General features: G+C 51.6%; 1 protein-coding gene across 1 annotated transcript; it reads right to left on the minus strand.

The window, feature by feature from the left end:
* Nucleotides 1-2250: 2250 nt before the first annotated feature.
* PSMD2 (proteasome 26S subunit ubiquitin receptor, non-ATPase 2) lies at nt 2251-14401 on the minus strand. The gene is made up of 2 exons (XM_078592682.1): nt 14128-14401; nt 2251-8625 (listed from the first exon to the last, which is right to left on the minus strand). Exons 1-2 carry the CDS (start codon nt 14221-14223, stop codon nt 5971-5973), a joined length of 2751 nt encoding a protein of 916 aa, XP_078448808.1. The 5' UTR covers nt 14224-14401; the 3' UTR covers nt 2251-5970.
* Nucleotides 14402-18533: the final 4132 nt, after the last annotated feature.

The raw sequence follows: 18533 nt of genomic DNA on the forward strand, positions 1-18533 counted from the left end.
TGTCACGTGACCTCTCCGTCACAACACCTGGGTGTCACGTGACCTCTCCGTCACAACACCTGGGTGTCACGTGACCTCTACATCACAACACCTGCGTGTCACGTGACCTCTACGTCACAACACCTGGGTGTCACGTGACCTCTTCATCACAACACCTGGGTGTCACGTGACCTAACCGTCACAACACCTGGGTGTCACGTGACCTCTCCGTCACGACACCTGGGTGTCACGTGACCTCATCAACGCGCCTTGTCACACGCGAGCATCACAGGGGGGTCGATTCAGCCGATCCATCGACAGGGCTGTCGGAAAGACAGCGTCATTAGGACGCTCTTTCCGACAGACCTGTTCTTCACCTGAGGACGGCTGCTCGCGTTGTCGTCTAAACGTCGTGAGAATTTTATCTTGTTTTATTTTTATTATTTTCCCTTCTACTTGACTTTACCGAAAGAACCAAGAAGATGAATCCCTGCAGTCACGAAAGCTTTAAATCCAAATTTAAGAGCTCTACAGCTCAGTGGACCCGACCTGGTAAATGAAATGGATGAATCTGGGATTGAAGCTAAATATGTGCCTCGTGTCTGTTCCTTGTCCACCGTTTTACGTCGGCATGTTCAGCCCAGACGATGAACACGAGAGATTTAGCAGTCTTTTGAAATACGTGGTCAACCAGGTTCGTGTCTAACCTGTTGTTGGCCGACTGGTTTGCATCACGTGACGTTTCTAAGGTTCTGTCGAGTTTCTAATCTCCCATCTTCCTGTCGCATTTCCTTACGTGCAGTTTGCCGTTCTCTATGTGCGAAGTACGCGATGTCCCCGTTTCCTTGCTGTGTTTCACCCCATTTCCACCTGATGATGAGCGCTTGTGTTGTGTTCGAAACGTCGTAATTTATTTTTATTTAATATATTTAAATTTTATCATATTTCTACATGCGTGACTTGACCGAAAAACAAGTATAACCCGTAAAAACAAAGTTTTTCACTCTAAATCCTTTATATGCGGGGCGGCTAGAGTCCTCTCGTCCTCTGGCTTGAGATGGCTGCCACCTATGGGTCAGATGATTGCATTGCACCATTAAACAATTGGTAATTAAATATAACATTTTTGTCCAAAAAAGTGTAAAATTTTGGAAACAAAATTTCACGAACATTAATTGTCACGCACAACGAGTCTGTGTGGAAAATGTCAGCTCGATTGGATCACGGGAAGTGGGTTAAAAAACGACCGAAAGATTTGCACGGTCGTAAGCGCGCAAGCAAGCAAGCAAGTGAACTTAATAAAAAGGATTTTTAAAAACCAATGAGTGAAATGGATTAGTTTCGTCTATGGGTCTCGATGTGTCTCTATGGGTCTCTACGCATGTCAACGAGTTTTAAAATAATTGACAGCCATTTCTTCCCACGTGATGATAAACCATTTCGATTTAAAGCTTTCGTGACTGCAGGGATTCATCTTCTTGGTTCTTTCGGTAAAGTCACGTAGAAGGGAAGTAATAAAATAATAAAAATAAAACATAATAAAATAATTATCACGACGTTTTGGCCACAACGCAGGCACCTGACTGATAACAAACAAACAAAAACCCTAACCCTAACCCTGCGTGCGTTGTGGCCGAAACGTCGTGAGAATTATTTTATTATGTTTTATTTTTATTCTTTCATTAATTCCCTTCTAAGTGACTTTTCCAGAAAGCAGCAAGAAGATAAACCACTTCGTTGCGCTCTCGTTTGTGGTAGCAAAGTCGCTTCTGAAAAACAAGCTCATAGATCAGTGTTGAAAGACAGCCGATTGCATTTAGTCATACCCCGATTTACGTTTCTCCGCCCATTTAAGTAATTTCGCAAATACGTCGCTGCTTTATCGATACCGCTACCCCGATTTGCGTCTCCTCAACCCGCGCATTTGTATCTTTGCACTCCGACCGTGTTCTTGTATCGTTTGTTGTTATAACGTTCTGACCCCGTGCCCCCTATTGGACATCTGTGAAAAAGAGCTTCATAACAGCTCATCGGATTCACCCAGTATAGATTATTATTCCGATTGAGACTTAAGTTGCCGGCAAACATCGTCCGTCCTTTCTCGCTACCTGTCGCATCTCAGTATTCATCGCCTCCGCCGACCTTAAACCACTTCGATTTGACGCCATTTCGATACATCCGTCGTCGCGTGCCATTCGGGCAAACGCCGTCTCGCCTACGCAAGCCGGCGTAATGACCGCGCGCGTACGAAGCCACCAAAACGAGCACAACTACAAGTACAAACGTTTTATTCCTTGTTGCCGACGAAAAGAAACACGCGCGCACCTGCGTTGTTGGGACTGCCAGATAGCGTGTCCGAGGCAGCCTTCCTTCCACGAGCCTCTACGAATACATACGAAGCACAAATCCAGTTCCGAATGTACCGCACACGTGCGCGCGCACAGACCAACCCCCCCACGCCACCGCTTGCTACGAGAATGTGATCTAATCATCTGCGGCGGCGGCGACTTTGCACGGGTTTTCCGCAGCACTCTGATGGAACGAGGCCCAGCAGTGAAACTTTATCAATGGCCACCTGTGTCAACGACCAGGCGAGCAAATTGGACCAGTGTCCGATGCCCTTTGCATGCGGGTGGAGGGATGGGTTGGCTGGTATGGGACCGCGGAACAGGACAAAGACCAAATCCTGGGAAAAGGAAAGTTCGTGGGTTATTCCCAAACCGTGATAACAAACATAAAAAAAATCTCCGGAACACGTACAAGCGCGACTTCCTGGTCGAGGCGTCAGCACTCCACAATTCTGAATAAGATTCCCACCGTCCCAAACGAACGGGTGGGGGGGTGATGGTAATTATAACTATTAACTATTTTTTATTTTACCAGGTAAGTCCCCACTGAGCTACGTAGCCTGGAAATTTTACGCAGTAGCCAAAATTCGCAATTCTAAATGCGGAGGGAACCGGAGAAAAATCCAAGTGACCACGGAGAGAGAAACACCGCAAACTCCAAATAGACAGCAGGCATCAGGTTCAGGATGGAACCCACGACCTCCTGTATAACTGGCGAGGCAGTTAACATCTCACCACCGTTGCTCCCCCATGGATGCTCGCAGTAGTACATCTACACCCTTATTAACGCCACTTAACACGCCCACCCCCCACCACCACCACCACCGCCGCCAACTGTTCATGCCGGTTATCCGGTCGACGTCAGAGGTCGCAACCGGGTACCCGATACCCGTACCCTACCCGATACCCGTTTGCTATCGTGGTACGGCCGGGTACGGGTACGGGGAGGCCGTGAGTCACTGGTAACTGTTTGTCACTCATTTCCCAACGTCTTGTCTCTTCTCACAATTCAAGTTCCTAGAATCAACCCACCCGCGCCTGCAACATGGCTTCATCCCAGAGGTCGCAATCAGGTACCCGATACCCGTACCCTACCCGTACCCGGCCGGGTACGGGTACGGCCGGGTACGGGTACCCGTTTGCGACCCTGGTGCGGCCGGGTACGGGGTAAGGAATCAAAACCCGTTTGCGACCTCTGGTCGACGTTTAGTCTACGCGTTCTTTCTTTGTTTTCTCCGCAGATTTCCATCAGCGATTGCCTCGCGCGCCCAAGGGGGAGAAACGGTGACACGCCAAAGACAGCGGGAGGGGGGAGAACACAAAGCGAGCGGGGGCCCCCCCCCCCCACCCAAATCTAAACACGAGGACGCAGCTTTTTGAAATGCACGACATGACGTTATATTTTTATCGTGTACACTTTTTATTATTTTTGTTTTTACAAAGCAGTGTCGAGTCTGGTTCGAGTGTAAAAGAGGGGGGGGGGAGGGGGTTTAATAACCCCTAGGTGAACTCCGGTCTCGATTAAACTCTGAACCCGACTTTCAATCTGCAACTCTGACCTCCGTGGAGGGGTAAACCTGCGAAAGAGCAGGAACAAACTGAAACTTTAAAACAATAAAGTTTTTTATTTTATTTTCACCGGGTAACGCCCCACTTATCTGCTTAGCTTTTTTTTTATCAGAAGACCCCTGGGCTATCGCAAATGATAGCTCAACGCGAAGCAGCTCATCGTCACGTCGAAATTTGTAGGAGTTGCCAAATACAAAAAAACACACGATTCCGATTCTAAACGTGGTGGGGTGGGAAAAAAACGGAGGACCCGGAGAAAAATCCACGCGACCACGGGGTGAACATACAACCTCCAAATATACAGCAGCAGGCGTCAGGGTCGGGATCTAACCCACGACACCTCCTGTATACCAGGCGAGGTAGTCAACATCTCGCCACCGTGGCCATAACCCGGGCAGCGCACGGTAAGAGAGTCAGACTTGGTATTGCCCTTACCACGAGTCTTACCAGATCGCAACCACCACCCCCCAGCCATCCTTCAACACCCAAAACGCCACCCCAAATCCTCGTTTGCCCCTTAAATCGCAACAGTGCTATAACTCCCCCTCTCCCCCTCGAATCCCAAATCGTCAGGTCCGAGTCATCGTGCGATTGCGAGCAGGGGGTGAGAGAAGGCCCCGAAACCTTCCATAACCCTCAGCCAGTTCATCCTCCGAGCCAGTGGTTCTTAACCGGGGGAGGGGGGGGGGGTGCGAGATAACCTTTCTGGGGGTGCGCGAGACCTGGCCAGATTTCTTTCTCGTTAGAAGGTAAATCGTCGAAAACACGAAATAAGCACGGGTACGTAAAGTACCACTTACTTTGTTTCATCAAACCTTCGTATTTATTTGCATTCTAATTTTTTGCTTCAACGGTTGAGAACCAAAGGGGGGGTGCAAAGGCTGCAGTGAATGTTAAGGATCACTGCTCTAAAACTTAATTTGGAGCTTTCGTGACTGCAAGAATTACTCTTTGGTTCTTTCGGTAAAGTGACGTATAAAGAGAAAATAATAAATTAAATACTAGCACACGACGTTACGATTGCAACACAAGCGATCGTCATCAGGTACAAATGAAAGATGTCTGTCTATATGTCTCTGGTTCTGTGTTTTATCTCTCTCTCTCAAATTTAGCATTCTCAGGAAGAACGTAAACAACCAGGTAGGGTGTTGACTGTTATGTTATCCGACTCTGTTGTATTACATTACATATCTAAGTATACTAGATTTGTGTTTCTATTTCATTTATACCTGATGACGATTACTTGTGTTGCAATCGAAACGTCGCATGCTATTATTTAATTGATTTGTTTCTCTTCATACGTCACTTTACCGAAAGAACCAAAGAGTAATCACTGCTCTAAGCCGAGGAAGGGCGTAAAGACTCGAGGATTAGACCCCCTAGGGTGTTGCTCGTGACCTTGTGCGGCAGGGCTGCAAGCAACCCCTAAACCATTTTCTACGCAGCAACTGAGGCATGTCTCCTTGCTGACCCCCCCCTAACCGAAGTTATACTTTGATTGAAGGTGCCATAGCCCCCCCCACTCTTAAACCAGTTGAGTCTGAATGAGTTGAAAGCTGTGATCCAAATTCCGAAGATTTCAGGAGATAGGAGCCTCTTTTGGTCACTCCCTCATCTCCCTTCCGTCGCCCACCGTGATATCTTCCCTTCTCCCCCTCTCGCACTCCCTCTCCTCTTCCCTACTCCCTAGCGTCTCTCCCTCCCTCTTCCCTGCTAACCCGTAGACTCTCTCCCTCCCTCTTCCCTGCTAACCCGTACACTCTCTCTCTCCTCCCCACTCCAATTCTCTCTCCGTCTCTCCCTCCCTCCTTCCCTCCCACTCCTCTTCCCTACTCCCTAGCGTCTCTCCTCCCTGCTAACCCGTACACTCTCTCTCCTCCCCACTCCAATTCTCTCCGTCTCTCTCTCCCTCCCTCTCCTCTTCCCTACGCCCTAGTGTCTCTCCTCCCTCTTCCCGCTAACCCGTACACTCTCTCCTCCCCACTCCAATCCTCTCTGCGTCTCTCCCTCCCTCCTTCACTCCCACTCTCTCTCTCTCTGCGCCCCTCCACCCGCCGCCGCCTCGTCTCTCCCCTCAGCTGTCGTAGTTGGGGTTCTTGCGCAGGATGACGAAGCCCTCCACGATGGGCGTGACGGGCAGGTACTCCTCGGTGGCGAGCTCCGCTCGCTCCCCGTGCGCCAGCAGCACGGGCGTGGTGTGCGTCTGGAAGCCCGTGATGGTCTTGGGCTTGCCCGCCTGGCCCACGACGTCCACCGCCTGGCCCACGCGCACCGCCACGGGCAGCGGGCGCAGCTCCTCGTCGAACGTCACCAGCATGCGCGGCTGCATGGCCGACACGAGCGCGTACAGCACGTAGTGCGAGCGGCCCAGGATGACCGTGCGCACGTCCAGGAAGGACACGAGCACCGCCAGCAGGCCCGCCAGCGCCACCTGCGACAGCAGCTGCCGGTCGCTGTGGTAGGGCGACAGCGACAGCGTGCCCTTGCCCAGGTGCGTGAGGCCTTGCGCCAGGCGCACCATGAACAGGTTGTTGGGGTCCTTGGCGTGGTACTGCGCCTGCTGGCGCAGCATGGCGGCGAGCCGCGCGTTGTTGGTGCCGCTGCCCACGATGCCCATGGCGAAGATGGCGTTGTGCGCCACCTCGGCGTCCGAGTCGTGCGAGAACTTGCTGAGCGTGTCGAGCAGGCCGAGCCGCGGGTTGGACACCGAGAGGAGCGCCAGCGCGAGCGGGACGGCGCGCCGCACGTGTGCCTCGCCGTAGCGCAGCAGGTGGCCGAAGGTGCGCAGCGCCATCTCGCCGCCGATCTCCTCGCCCATGGAGATGAGGGCGATGCCCAGCACGGCGGCTCCCTGGTGGGCGCCGGCGTCGGCCCCCGAGCCGCCCCCCGCCGCGTCCTTCTTCTTGTCCTTCTTGTCGGCGCCCTCCTCCCCCGACGAGTCCTTCTTGCCCTCGTAGTGCTCGCTGCACACGTGCAGCAGCTGCTGCACCTTGAGCACGTTCCCCGAGCCGGCGTAGGCGCACACGTCCACCAGCACGTTGGCGAAGCTGCGGAAGGGCTCCGGCACCACCTCGAGCGCCGCCAGGATGGTCTCGACGGCCTCGCCGCGCCCCAGGTAGGTGAGCGCCAGCCCCAGCGCCAGCCACTTGGCGTAGGTCTCGCGCAGCTCCGCCTCAGACTTCTCCATGAGCGCCTGCAGCACGGCCGAGGTGACGTCGCCGTTGCACGAGCCCACGGCGATCATGCCGCAGGCCAGCGCCGCCACGCCCACCGCCTCCATGCTCGCCTTGCCGTCGGCGAGCGCCGGCAGGAGCAGCGCGAGCACGTCCTCGCGGTTCGAGCCGGCATACGCCAGGCCCAGGCCGAAGACGGCGCCGACGCGCGTCGTGTTGCTAGCGTGCAGCACGTAGTCGGAGAGCAGCGCCAGCGCCGGGTCGCACTCGTTGCGCACGCCCGAGTTGACGATGCCGCACGCCAGCAGCGCGCCCGCCTTGATGTACTCCTCCGTGGAGTACAGGTACTTGTCGATCTGCGTCAGGCCCCCGTCGACGTCCCACAGCAGCACGAGGCCCAGCGAGGCCGTGGCGCTCAGCATGCCGTGCTCCTTGTTCTTGTACAGCCACTTGTTGCCCTCCTCCGTCAGCAGCTTGTCCTGGCCGAAGGCGGCGTTCACGAAGCCGTTGACGAACGACGACGCCAGGTTCATGCGCGCAGAGTCCACCTGCGAACCGCTGGGGCCGAAGCGGTTGTTCTCCAGGTGGGTCTTGTAGATGTCCTCGGGCACCTTGGGCTCCATGATGTCGAGCTCGCGCGCCAGCGACAGGAAGTTCGAGTTGAGCTGCACGTTGGACATGATCTCGGTGAGGTCCTCGAACTCCTCCAGCTCCTCGCTGAGCTCGAGGAAGACGCCGTGGCGGCCCAGCACGAAGGCCATCTGCTTCTGCACGGTGACGTCACGGCACGACGAGAAGACTTCGGCGATGAGGTCGGCGTCGTTGAGCTGAAGCGCGAGGCGCAGCGCCTCGGGGTGGCGCCCGAACTGGCGCAGCGTGGAGAGGGCGCAGCGGAGCAGGGCGCCGCTCTCGGGCTCGGGCACGTAGCTCACGCACGACGTCAGGTAGAGGCACACCTTGGTGAAGGTCGACTCGTCGACGTGCGCCGACAGCAGGTCCAGGCGCTCGATCTCCATGAGGAGGTCGCACGCCTCGGGCTCCGCATTGTGCGCCATGTCGTACGGGACGATCTCCTCCACCAGCTTCAGCAGCGCCGGGCGCCCGCCCCCGGCCGGCGCCACGCCGTCGGATTCGCCGCCGCCGCCAACGCCGTCCTCCTCGGTCGTGTCCTGCCAGGCCTTGGCCACCTCGCCGGCCAGGTGGCGCACGTACTCGTGGCCCCACGACGCCAGCGGCTCCTGCGAGCCGCGCAGGCGGTAGCGCAGGCAGTCGCGCTCGGCGCTCACCGTCATGGCGAGCACCGAGACGATGTCGGCGCAGAACCGGCGCTCCTCGCCGGGGGGGGTGGCCTCCCAGGCGGCGCAGAGGGCGGCGTAGTGCGGCCGAAGGAACTTGAGCGGCTTGGGCACGGACGTCATGGAGGTGGTGGAGCTGCGGATCTGACGGCGCAGCTCCTCCAAGGCGGCGCGCTGCAGGGCGGGGGTCTCCGTCTCGGAGAGGCGCTCCACCAGCAGCGACAGCTCCTCCTGCAGCTGCTTGTCTTCGTCAGACAAGTCCTGATAATGATGATGACGATGTGGGGGTAAGGGACGCAGAGGGTGAGGGCGCGGGGGGGGGAAGAGGTAATTAACCAAGGGAGCAACCGACAAAGAAACGAACCGCACAGTATATAAGCAGGAGTCTGTCTCTCTCTGTCAAAATAAAGTCATGTTTCTTATTAAGTATTTATATATTTTTTATTTAAAGCTTTCGTGACTGCAGGGATTCATATTCTTGGTTCTTTTTTCTTCTTCAAATGTTCTTGCTGTGGATTTCACACCTGATGATGGTTGCTTGTGTTGTAGTCGAAACGTCGTGAAAATTTTTATTGTTGTATATTTTTATTATTTTATTATTTCCCTTCTACGTGACTTTACCGAAAGAACCAAGAATAAGTATTTATATGTATAATTCTTCGATTATCTGTGAACGATTTATCCAGGCAGCGGTTTAATTATTGGCTGCTCCTTCGGAACTGGCAAATAAGTATAACCCGTAAAAACAAAGTTTTTCACTATAAATCCTTTATATGCGTGGCGGCTCGAGTCCTCTGGCTTGAGATGGCTGCCACCTATGGGTCAGATGATTGCATTGCACCATTAAGCAATTGGTAATTAAATATAATATTTTTGTCCTAAAAAGTGTAAAATTTAGGAAAAAAATTTTCACGAACATTAATTGTCACGCACAACGAGTCTGTGTGGAAAATGTCAGCTCGATTGGATCACGGGAAGTGGGTTAAAAAACGACCGAAAGATTTGCACGGTCCTAAGCAAGCAAGCGAACTTAATATAAAGGATTTAAAAAGGTATCCCATAGACACAACTGCTCGGCCCGAGCTGTAAACACCCCGATACTTGCATCGCCTCTGTACTGTTCGCTGTTTGGCGTTCTCTGGTCTAACACTGGTGAGACAAGGCCATAAAGAAGACTCTCCCTGGTGTAAGCCAATCGTATATTATCAGAGCATGTTTTGTTTGCATGTTGACCGCAAGCAGTGTGCGTGGTTAATGCATCTACTTCATTCCTTGCAAAAGGTTTCTATTTGGTGTTTGAACATCTTAACACCTCCTAGGCTTAGTGCGGCCTGGAAGCGTATTATCAAATAAATACAATTACAATTCCTTATAAGGGAAACAAATACCAATGAATAACAATTGAATGATTACCAATCTATATAATTACAATACCCCCCCCCCTCCTTGCCTCGAATCACTGCACCAGATTGAATTGAATTAAATGATGACGTCACCCTGATGCTGCTCTATTTAAGAACGGAAGCAACAGGAGAGCTTCACCATTCTTGCCCGATGAAGCTGATTGTAATTATCAGCGAAACGTCGTACTACTCAAAAATGTCCTTTGAAAACGTGACATTTTTTACTGTTTAGCCGTGTCGGGTGGTGGAGGGTTACGACACATTTATAAATAACGCGATCTGACCCAAAAACCTATATTATGAATTAACACCTCCGGTTTTAATTGCCAGCAAAGGGTAAAACCAATTCATATTCCCATCACACGGTATACTGTTATCATGTAAATGTTCTCATTATCACCGTGAGCCACGGTCACTCCACTGCCGGATGAAGACATCCCCCCACCCCCAAGCTACCTCTCACGATCCTGTGATGTAACAACCCACCCCAGCACTTGCACGAGGTACTCTCTGGGACGCGTTCCATCCGTCAGCCCGCTACTCCCCATCTCCCCAGTCGCGAAGCAAGGTACTCATTTGAGGCCGAGTCAACCTAGGGTGAGGCCCAGGCCAGGTTCAGATGATCGTCAGTGGTGTTGGCCGTGAGCGGGAATCGAACTCGGGTCGCCGGGTTTGCAGGGCGAACCGCTACGCTACCGCTCCCCACTACACACACACGACTTGCCAAATGCATTAAAAACACATTAACGTAACAAGCGGAGTTTGTTATTTCGTGAATGGCGTTCCATGTATGTTAGTTATAGAGAGCGTGAGAGTGAGAGGGCGTGAGAGGATTGAGAGGGCGTGAGAGTGAGAGAGCGTGACAGTGAGCATGAGTGAGAGTGAGCGAGTGAGAATTCCTGACCACTGCAATTAATTTTTCGATTTAAAGCTTTCGTGACTGCAGGGATTCATCTTCTTGGTTCTTTCGGTCAAGTCACGTAGAAGGGAAGTAATAAAATAATAAAACATAATAAAATAATTCTCACGACGTTTCGGCCACAACGCAAGCAGCCGTCCTCAGGTGAACACCAGGTCTGAGGACGGCTGCTTGCGTTGTGGCCGAAACGTCGTGGGAATTATTTTATTATGTTTTATTTTGATTATTTTATTACTTCCCTTCTACGTGACTTTACCGAAAGAACCAAGAACACTGCAATTCACTTTGCAATTCACTTTTCCCAGTCCGTGTTAGCCGCTGAGGGTCGTGTTGCTCTCCATGCCCCGCACGCCATTCCCGTTCTGCTGTAATGTGCACCGATGCCCACTTTAATGAGGGGGGCGATATTGGCAAGTAAAATAAAGACGGAACCGATCCCTTCTCACGCCGTGTCCTGCCAAAGCCCACGAACCTGTAGCAGTTTGAGCGGTGTCATTAACCTGTGTGTATTCTCTAATCCGCGTCAAACTACTGGACATCTGTGAAAATGTCTTTCCAGCTGATCGCATTCCTCCGGCACAAATAAATATTCTGATTCTGTAATTCCAAGAAGGCATCTCTCCACGTATCTTCGCGCAGCTTTTCAGGGTTCGTTTCTAACGTCTTTCATTAGACGAGTATTGGTTTCCTCACCAGACGTTTTGGGTGGCGCATGCTGCCGTTTAACTGCGTAGAATGGCGAAATTTATTGACAACTTCGCAAATTCAACTGAGGCGCGGAAGGCAATAATTCCGCATCGCCTGAAGCTGTTGCGTGGCTGAAATATCTTTACGTTATTAATAACCAATGCCGAACAGAAGACGAATATGTAAGTTGGGGCCTGGTCTCCCCGACTTGTACAAATTGCGTAATGTATAAAAAATCAACGTTCGCCACCAAGTGGCGGCGATGTAACCACGGCGCTTGTGCCAGGCTAGGTGCACCTTGAGGCCACGCGAAGTGAGGGTGGATCGCTGCTTAGTAGATCACGGAACAGACCCATGTTGACCGACAGATGACTGGCAGATGCACCAGCTGTGCTCCATACTGTGCCAACTTGCTTAGTTTAAGCCACCCGGCGCTCCGCTCATTTTTGTTGTGAGCGTCGCTCCCGTCTCTTGTATATACGGTTGTGTATATTGTGTACAGCACACGTACACACATTAATACAAGCACAGAGCGTGCGAGTCTAGAACATATTAATGTCATAATAGATCGATTATAGATGCGTCGTTAAACCCGCCACCACCCGACACACAGCCAATCAGTAAGGATCAGTCAAGTAAACTAAACGAGGCCAATTCGTTACTAGTTCAGCACTAACCGGTTGTGTGTTGGCGAATTAACCCACAACAATTCGAGTACAGTGACGTTTCGTCGGTAGCTACAACGGGCCTCACCAGGCGAAGCGGTCTAACCCACAATAAAACCTCTTATTACGGATAATCTTAGTCGCGAAAGCCTACCTATGTGTTAAATACGAATTGCCACATTTAATATCATGAGACCAATGAGCGAATCGTGGTCAAAGCTGGGTGCGTAAGGGACCGCCACCGTCAAATAGAAGTTGTCAAAGTGTGCTTGCAAAGTCACAGGCAAACAGGGTGCAAGTGGTGCATATAACAAAGATAAAGATCCTCTCCGTGTAGCCTTAACAGACTGCTGGGGCAAGTGCTGTTAGCGAGCAGCACCTATGAAGGCCGGAGGTACACGCGAGGGAGTGGGTGGCCAGCACCACGCCCGGCCGCCTTTGTCTCCCCAGTGGCGAAGCTTTTGACACACCGCACCAGGTACTCATTTGAGGCCGAGTCAACCTAGGGTGAGGCCCAGGCTCGGTTCAGTGGTGTTGGCCGTGAGCGGGAATCGAACTCGGGTCGCCGGGTTTGCAGGGCGAACCGCTCCCCACTACACACACACAGACTTGCCAAATGTATTAAAACACATTAACGTAACAAGCGCAGTTTGTTATTTCGTGAATGGCGTTCCATGTTTGTTAGTTACAGAGAGCGATCGAGCGAGAGAGTGAGAGGGCGTGAGAGGATTGAGAGGACGTGAGTGAGAGAGTGTGAGAGTACGTGAGAGAGTGAGTAAGAGTACGTGACAGTGAGCATGAGTGAAAGACCGTGACAGTGAGCATGACAGTGCGTGAGAGTGTGAGTGAGAGAGCGTGAGTGCGTGAGTGAGTGAGAGTGAGTGAGAGAGTGTGAGAGAGCGTGAGTGAGAGAGCGTGACAGTGAGAGAGTGTGAGTGAGTGTGAGAGTGTGTGAGATAGCGTGAGTGAGAGTGTGTGAGAGAGCGTGACAGTGAGCATGAGTGAGAGCATGAGTGAGAGAGCGTGATAGTGCATGAGAGGGCATGAGCATGAGTGAGTGAGTGCGTGAATGAGAGAGTGTGACAGTGAGAGTGAGTGAGAGTGCATGAGAGAGCATGAGTGAGTGAGTGAGAGTGAGCGATAGTACGTGAGCGAGAGCGTGAGTGAGACTGCGTGAGAGTGAGATAGTGCGTGACAGTGAGCATGAGTGAGCGTGAGAGAGAGGGAGAGACAGTGAGTGAGTGAGCGTGAGTGAGTGAGAGGGTGAGTGAGCATGAGAGAGAGAGAGCATGAGAGAGTGAGAAAGCGTGATAGTGCATGAGAGGGCATGAGCATGAGTGAGAGTGCATGAGAGAGAGCGTGAGTGAGTGCGTGAGAGTGAATGAGAGAGAGTGAGTGAGCGTGAGTGAGAGAGTGAGTAACAGTGTGTGAGAGAGCGTGACAGTGAGTCAGTGTGATTGAGAGCGTGAGAGAGAGGGAAAGACAGTGAGTGAGTGAGCGTGAGTGAGTGTGAGAGCGTGAGAGAGAGAGTGAGAAAGCGTGATAGTGCATGAGAGGGCATGAGCATGAGTGCATGAGAGAGAGCGTGAGTGAGTGCGTGAGAGTGAATGAGAGAGAGTGAGTGAGCGTGAGTGAGAGAGTGAGTAACAGTGTGTGAGAGAGCGTGACAGTGAGTCAGTGTGATTGAGAGCGTGAGAGAGAGGGAAAGACAGTGAGTGAGTGAGCGTGAGTGAGTGAGCGTGAGTGAGTGAGCGTGAGTGAGTGAGCGTGAGTGAGTGAGCGTGAGTGAGTGAGCGTGAGAGAGAGAGTGTGCATGAAAGAGAGACAGCGAACCATCTCCCCGGCGCAATCTCTCCCCATCACTCACTACAGACTGTAACGTCATTGCACTGTACGCACTGTACGCCCCGATCAACCGCACGAGGCGAAACTCCGCGGACCAGACGATGTTGAGCCGCTAAACCACTTATCGATCAGCTAACGACGACCGTAGCAGGGTTATCGATACGACCGAGTGAATGATTCGCGGCGGGGGGGGGGAAGAGAGAGAGACGAGCGAATGGCGGCGTGGGCACGACGGCGGTCGGACCTGATTCTCATCGGACGCCTTCTCCTTGCGATTCTTATCGTCCGCCGCCGACGTCGTCTTCTTTGGCGCCGGCTCCTTCTTCTTCACCTCAGACATGACGGTTCGCGGCTGTGGGCGCTTTGCGACGACGTGAGGGCTTCTGCTGCTGATGATGATGCTGCTGCTGCTTGAAACGCCTCGACTCCCTCGCTGCGATAATGACGAAGCGCTTTCGGCAACCTCCCACCCACCTCGCTCTGTCCGCGTCGCTGATTGGACGGGAAGTTGGCGGGAGCGCACGCGCTCGCCCAGTAAGACGCGCGCCTATTGGTTGGTGACTTCCCGCCCGCCCAACGTCCATCTTCAAGCTCCTCCCACTTAAATATCGATTTAAAGTAAAACAAAAATCACGACGTTTCGGAGGCAACACAAGTCTCCATCATCAGGTGGGACCGTCACAGCCGAATTAGCTGCATCAAGTGAGGCAATGATTCAAGAAGTAATCCCTTATAAGCAAGTTGAAGGGGGGAGGAGAGGGGGGGGGGCATTCTGATGAGCTCCCCCCCCCCCCTCTCCTCCCCCCCTCAACTTGCTTATAAGGGATTACTTCTTGAATCATTGCCTCACTTGATGCAGCTAATTCGGCTGTGACGGTCCCACCTGATGACGGAGACTTGTGTTGCCTCCGAAACGTCGTGATTTTTGTTTTATTTTATTTTCATTAATTTTGATGTTTTACCTACGTGACTTTACCGAAAAAACCTAAGAATTTGATTCCTTGCAGTCACGAAAGCTTCAAATCTAGAATCGATTTAAAGATTTCGTGACTGCAGGGATTCATCTTCTTGGTTCAATCGGTAAAGTCACGTAGAATGGAAATAATAAAATAAATAAAAATAAAGCATAATAGTATGTTTATTTTATTATTTCCATTCACGTAGAATGGAAATAATAAAATAATAAAAATTTAACATTATATATTTTTTTACATTCTACGTGACTTTACCGAAAGAACCAAGAAGACTCCTCCCACTTTACAAGCCCCTCCCTCACCGCCCCCCCCCTGACACCGCTCTCACCTCACTCCCCCCTCACAAATCGCCCCCTCACCTCCCCTCACATCTCCTTCACCACCCCCCTCACCAGCCCCCCTCCTCACCTCCCCCCCCCCCTCACCACCCCCTCACCTCTCCCCATCACCCCCCTCCCTCCCACCTCACCTCCACCCCCTCACCACCCCCCTTCACACCCTCCCACGCACATCCTCCTCCACCTCACACCCCCTTCAGCTATCCTCCTCACCCCCCCCCCCACTTCCACCTCACCCTCACCCCCTTCACCTTTCCCCCTCAGTCCCCCCTCTCGCCTCCCCGCTCACCACCGCCCTCACCCTCCCTTCACACCCACCCCCCTCACACTCCCCCACTCACCCAGCCTCACACTCCCCACCTCACCCACTCCTCCCACCTTCCCCCCTCACCGCCCCCCTCACCTCCCCCCTCATCGTGCCCCTCACCACCCCCCTCACACTCCCCCCCCTTACACCCCCCTCCCTCCCACCTCCCCCCCCCTCACCCCCCCCCCCTTACACCCCCTCCCTCCCCCCCCTCCCTCCCACCTCCCCCCCCCCACACACCTTTCCATCAGCCCCCTCCCTCTCACCCCCCCCCCTCACCAGCCCCCACACCCCTCTCCATCACCCCCCTCCCTCCCACCTCACCTCCCACCCCCCCTCACCCACCCTCACACTCCCCACCTCACCTCTCCCCCTCAAACCCTCCTCACCACCCCTCTCACCACCCCCTCACCACCTTCCCTCATCGTCCCCCTCACCACCCCCCTCACACTCCCCCCCTTACACCCCCTTCCTCCCACCTTCCCCCCTCCTCCAGCTCCGCCCCCCGCAACGCCCCTTCCCCAAAGCCTTTGCACGAGGCCAGCGTCAACCCTCGTCTCTGATTGGCTAACGGTCTCTGTGTTAGTCTATTAATCTCTGTGTAAGTCTATGGATCTCTGTGTGAGTCTATAGGTCTCTGTGTAAGTCTATGGGTCTCTGTGTGAGTCTATGGATCTCTGTGTGAGTCTATGGGTCTCTGTGTGAGTCTATGGGACAATGTGAGTCTATGGGTCTCTGTGTGAGTCTATGGGTCTCTGTGTGAGTCTATGGGTCTGTGTGAGTCTATGGGTCTCTGTGTTAGTCTATTAATCTCTGTGTAAGTCTATGGGTCTCTGTGTGAGTCTCTGAGTCTCTGTGTGAGTCTATGGGTCTCTGTGTGAGTCTATGGGTCTCTGTGTGAGTCTATGGGTCTGTGTGAGTCTATCTGTCTCTGTGTGAGTCTATGGGTCTCTGTGTGAGTCTATGGGTCTCTGTGTGAGTCTATGGGTCTCTGTGAGTCTATGGGTCTCCCTCTGTGGGAGCCTATGCATCTCTGAGTCTATGGGTCTCTGTGTGAGTCTATGGATCTCTGTGTGAGTCTATGGGTCTCTGTGTGAGTCTATGGGTCTCTGTGAGTCTATGGGTCTCTGTGTGAATCTATGGGCCTCTGTGTGAGTCTATGGATATCTGTGTGAGTCTATTAATCTCTGTGTGAGTCTATGGGTCTATGTGTGAGTCTATGAATCTCTGTGTGAGTATATGGGTCTCTGTGAGTCTATGGGTCTCTGTGGGAGCCTATGGATCTCTGTGTGAGTCTATGGATCTCTGTGTGAGTCTATGGGTCTCTGTGAGTCTATGGGTCTCTGTGTGAGTCTATGGATCTCTGTGTGAGTCTATGAATTTTTGTGTGATTCTATGGGTCTCTGTTGACGAGGGGGAGGGGGGGTCCAAAATCGTCCAAAATTGCGTGACGTCATTTATGTACGGCCCCAAAGACAATGCCACTATCAGGGCATGTATAGCACTCTAATCGTGCCTTAGTTTTGTTGATAAAGAGCTTGACAGCTCACGGGAAGGGCCTTTGCTATTGATGCCCCCAGCATTCCAGGGTCTGCAATGCTATTGCCAATAAATTGCAGTGTGGTATACAGTTGGTTGGATAATACATAGTGTAATATTACAATGTATAGTCAATAAGCACATTAGTTGCTGCGGCGTCATATTATTAACATTCCTTCCCTTTATGAATTCTAACCTTACTCCCTCCCTTTGATACTGCTAATCCTGCATAATGCATGGGCATAATGACTTTAAACCCCTCGCCAAACCTCCTACGCATTTCACAAGTAGTACTAATCGCATATCTGCATTTCCCATAAAAATGATAAATTCCTCTTGATATGCAAATTATTTTGTCAAGACGCTTTTCGCCCCTCCTTCCCAGCTTAAATAGTCGCTCCAAGCCTGGGGCGTGCCATTCAGACTCTGCCTTCTCGACAGACCTGTTCTCCACCTAAAGACGGCTGCTTGCGTTGTGGCCGAAACGTCGTGAGAATTATTTTATTGTTTTACTTTTATTATTTTATTATTTTCCTTCTACGTGACTTTACCGAAAAAACCAAGAAGATGAATCCCTGCAGTCACGAAAGCTTTAAATCGAAAAATAAATTGCAACTTGAGTCACTACCTATGAGATCTTCACTCAAAACTGCTCTAGATGAGTTGTACACCCCTAGCTGCCAGTGCTATTCAGTGGCCTAAAATAAAATGTTTCGCTGCAAAGTATGACCTGTGTTTTTATTTAGTGTGGTGATCTTAAAGGTGCATTGAAAAATTATAATACTCCGACTGATGCTCCTGCTGTTGTGGAGTGACTCATGCAGCCAGCTGTGGCTGCAGGGTTTTGGTAGTACATGTTGTTTATGTCGTTTATTGTGAAAATTCCGTCACAGTTCCTATGATCACTGTTACATTGCTTTCATGGCTTTATTTTGGTGATTTCGAAAAGTTGTTTGGTTTGGCCATGTTTGTTTGTTGTAGTACGGAGTTAGACTGATGGCCTTAATCTAAGTTGTCTTGTGGTTGTTGTTGTTGTTTGACTTGCATCCCACTAGGATTTTTGCACACAGCGTTGGTGTACGGTGCTTTTTTCTGTAATATTTTGCTGTCTTTTCTTGGATTTTCTGTTTGCACTTAGTCACATAGTCACTTTAAGATGTTTTCTTGTTCATGATTTTGTTTGTTGCGGTTGCACCCGATTCAAGAGCCGAATGGCTCACAGGGCTCTACCTAATAAATGAACTTGAACTTGAATGTTTCTGTTGCGCGTCGTCGCTTTAAGATGTTCTCCGTTCTTATTTTGTTTGTTGCGGTTGCACCCGACTTAAGAGCCGAATGGCTCACAGGGCTATACCTAATAAATGAAAACTTGGAATTCTAGATTTGAAGCTTTCGTGACTGCAAGGATTCATCCTCTAAGGTTTTTTCGGTAAAGTCACGTAGGTAAAAAATAAATAATAATAAATAAAAATAGAAAAAATAATACAAATAA

This window comes from Lampetra planeri, chromosome 3 (genome assembly GCF_965212315.1).
Source record: "Lampetra planeri chromosome 3, kcLamPlan1.2.h2, whole genome shotgun sequence".
Lineage (NCBI taxonomy): Eukaryota > Metazoa > Chordata > Hyperoartia > Petromyzontiformes > Petromyzontidae > Lampetra > Lampetra planeri.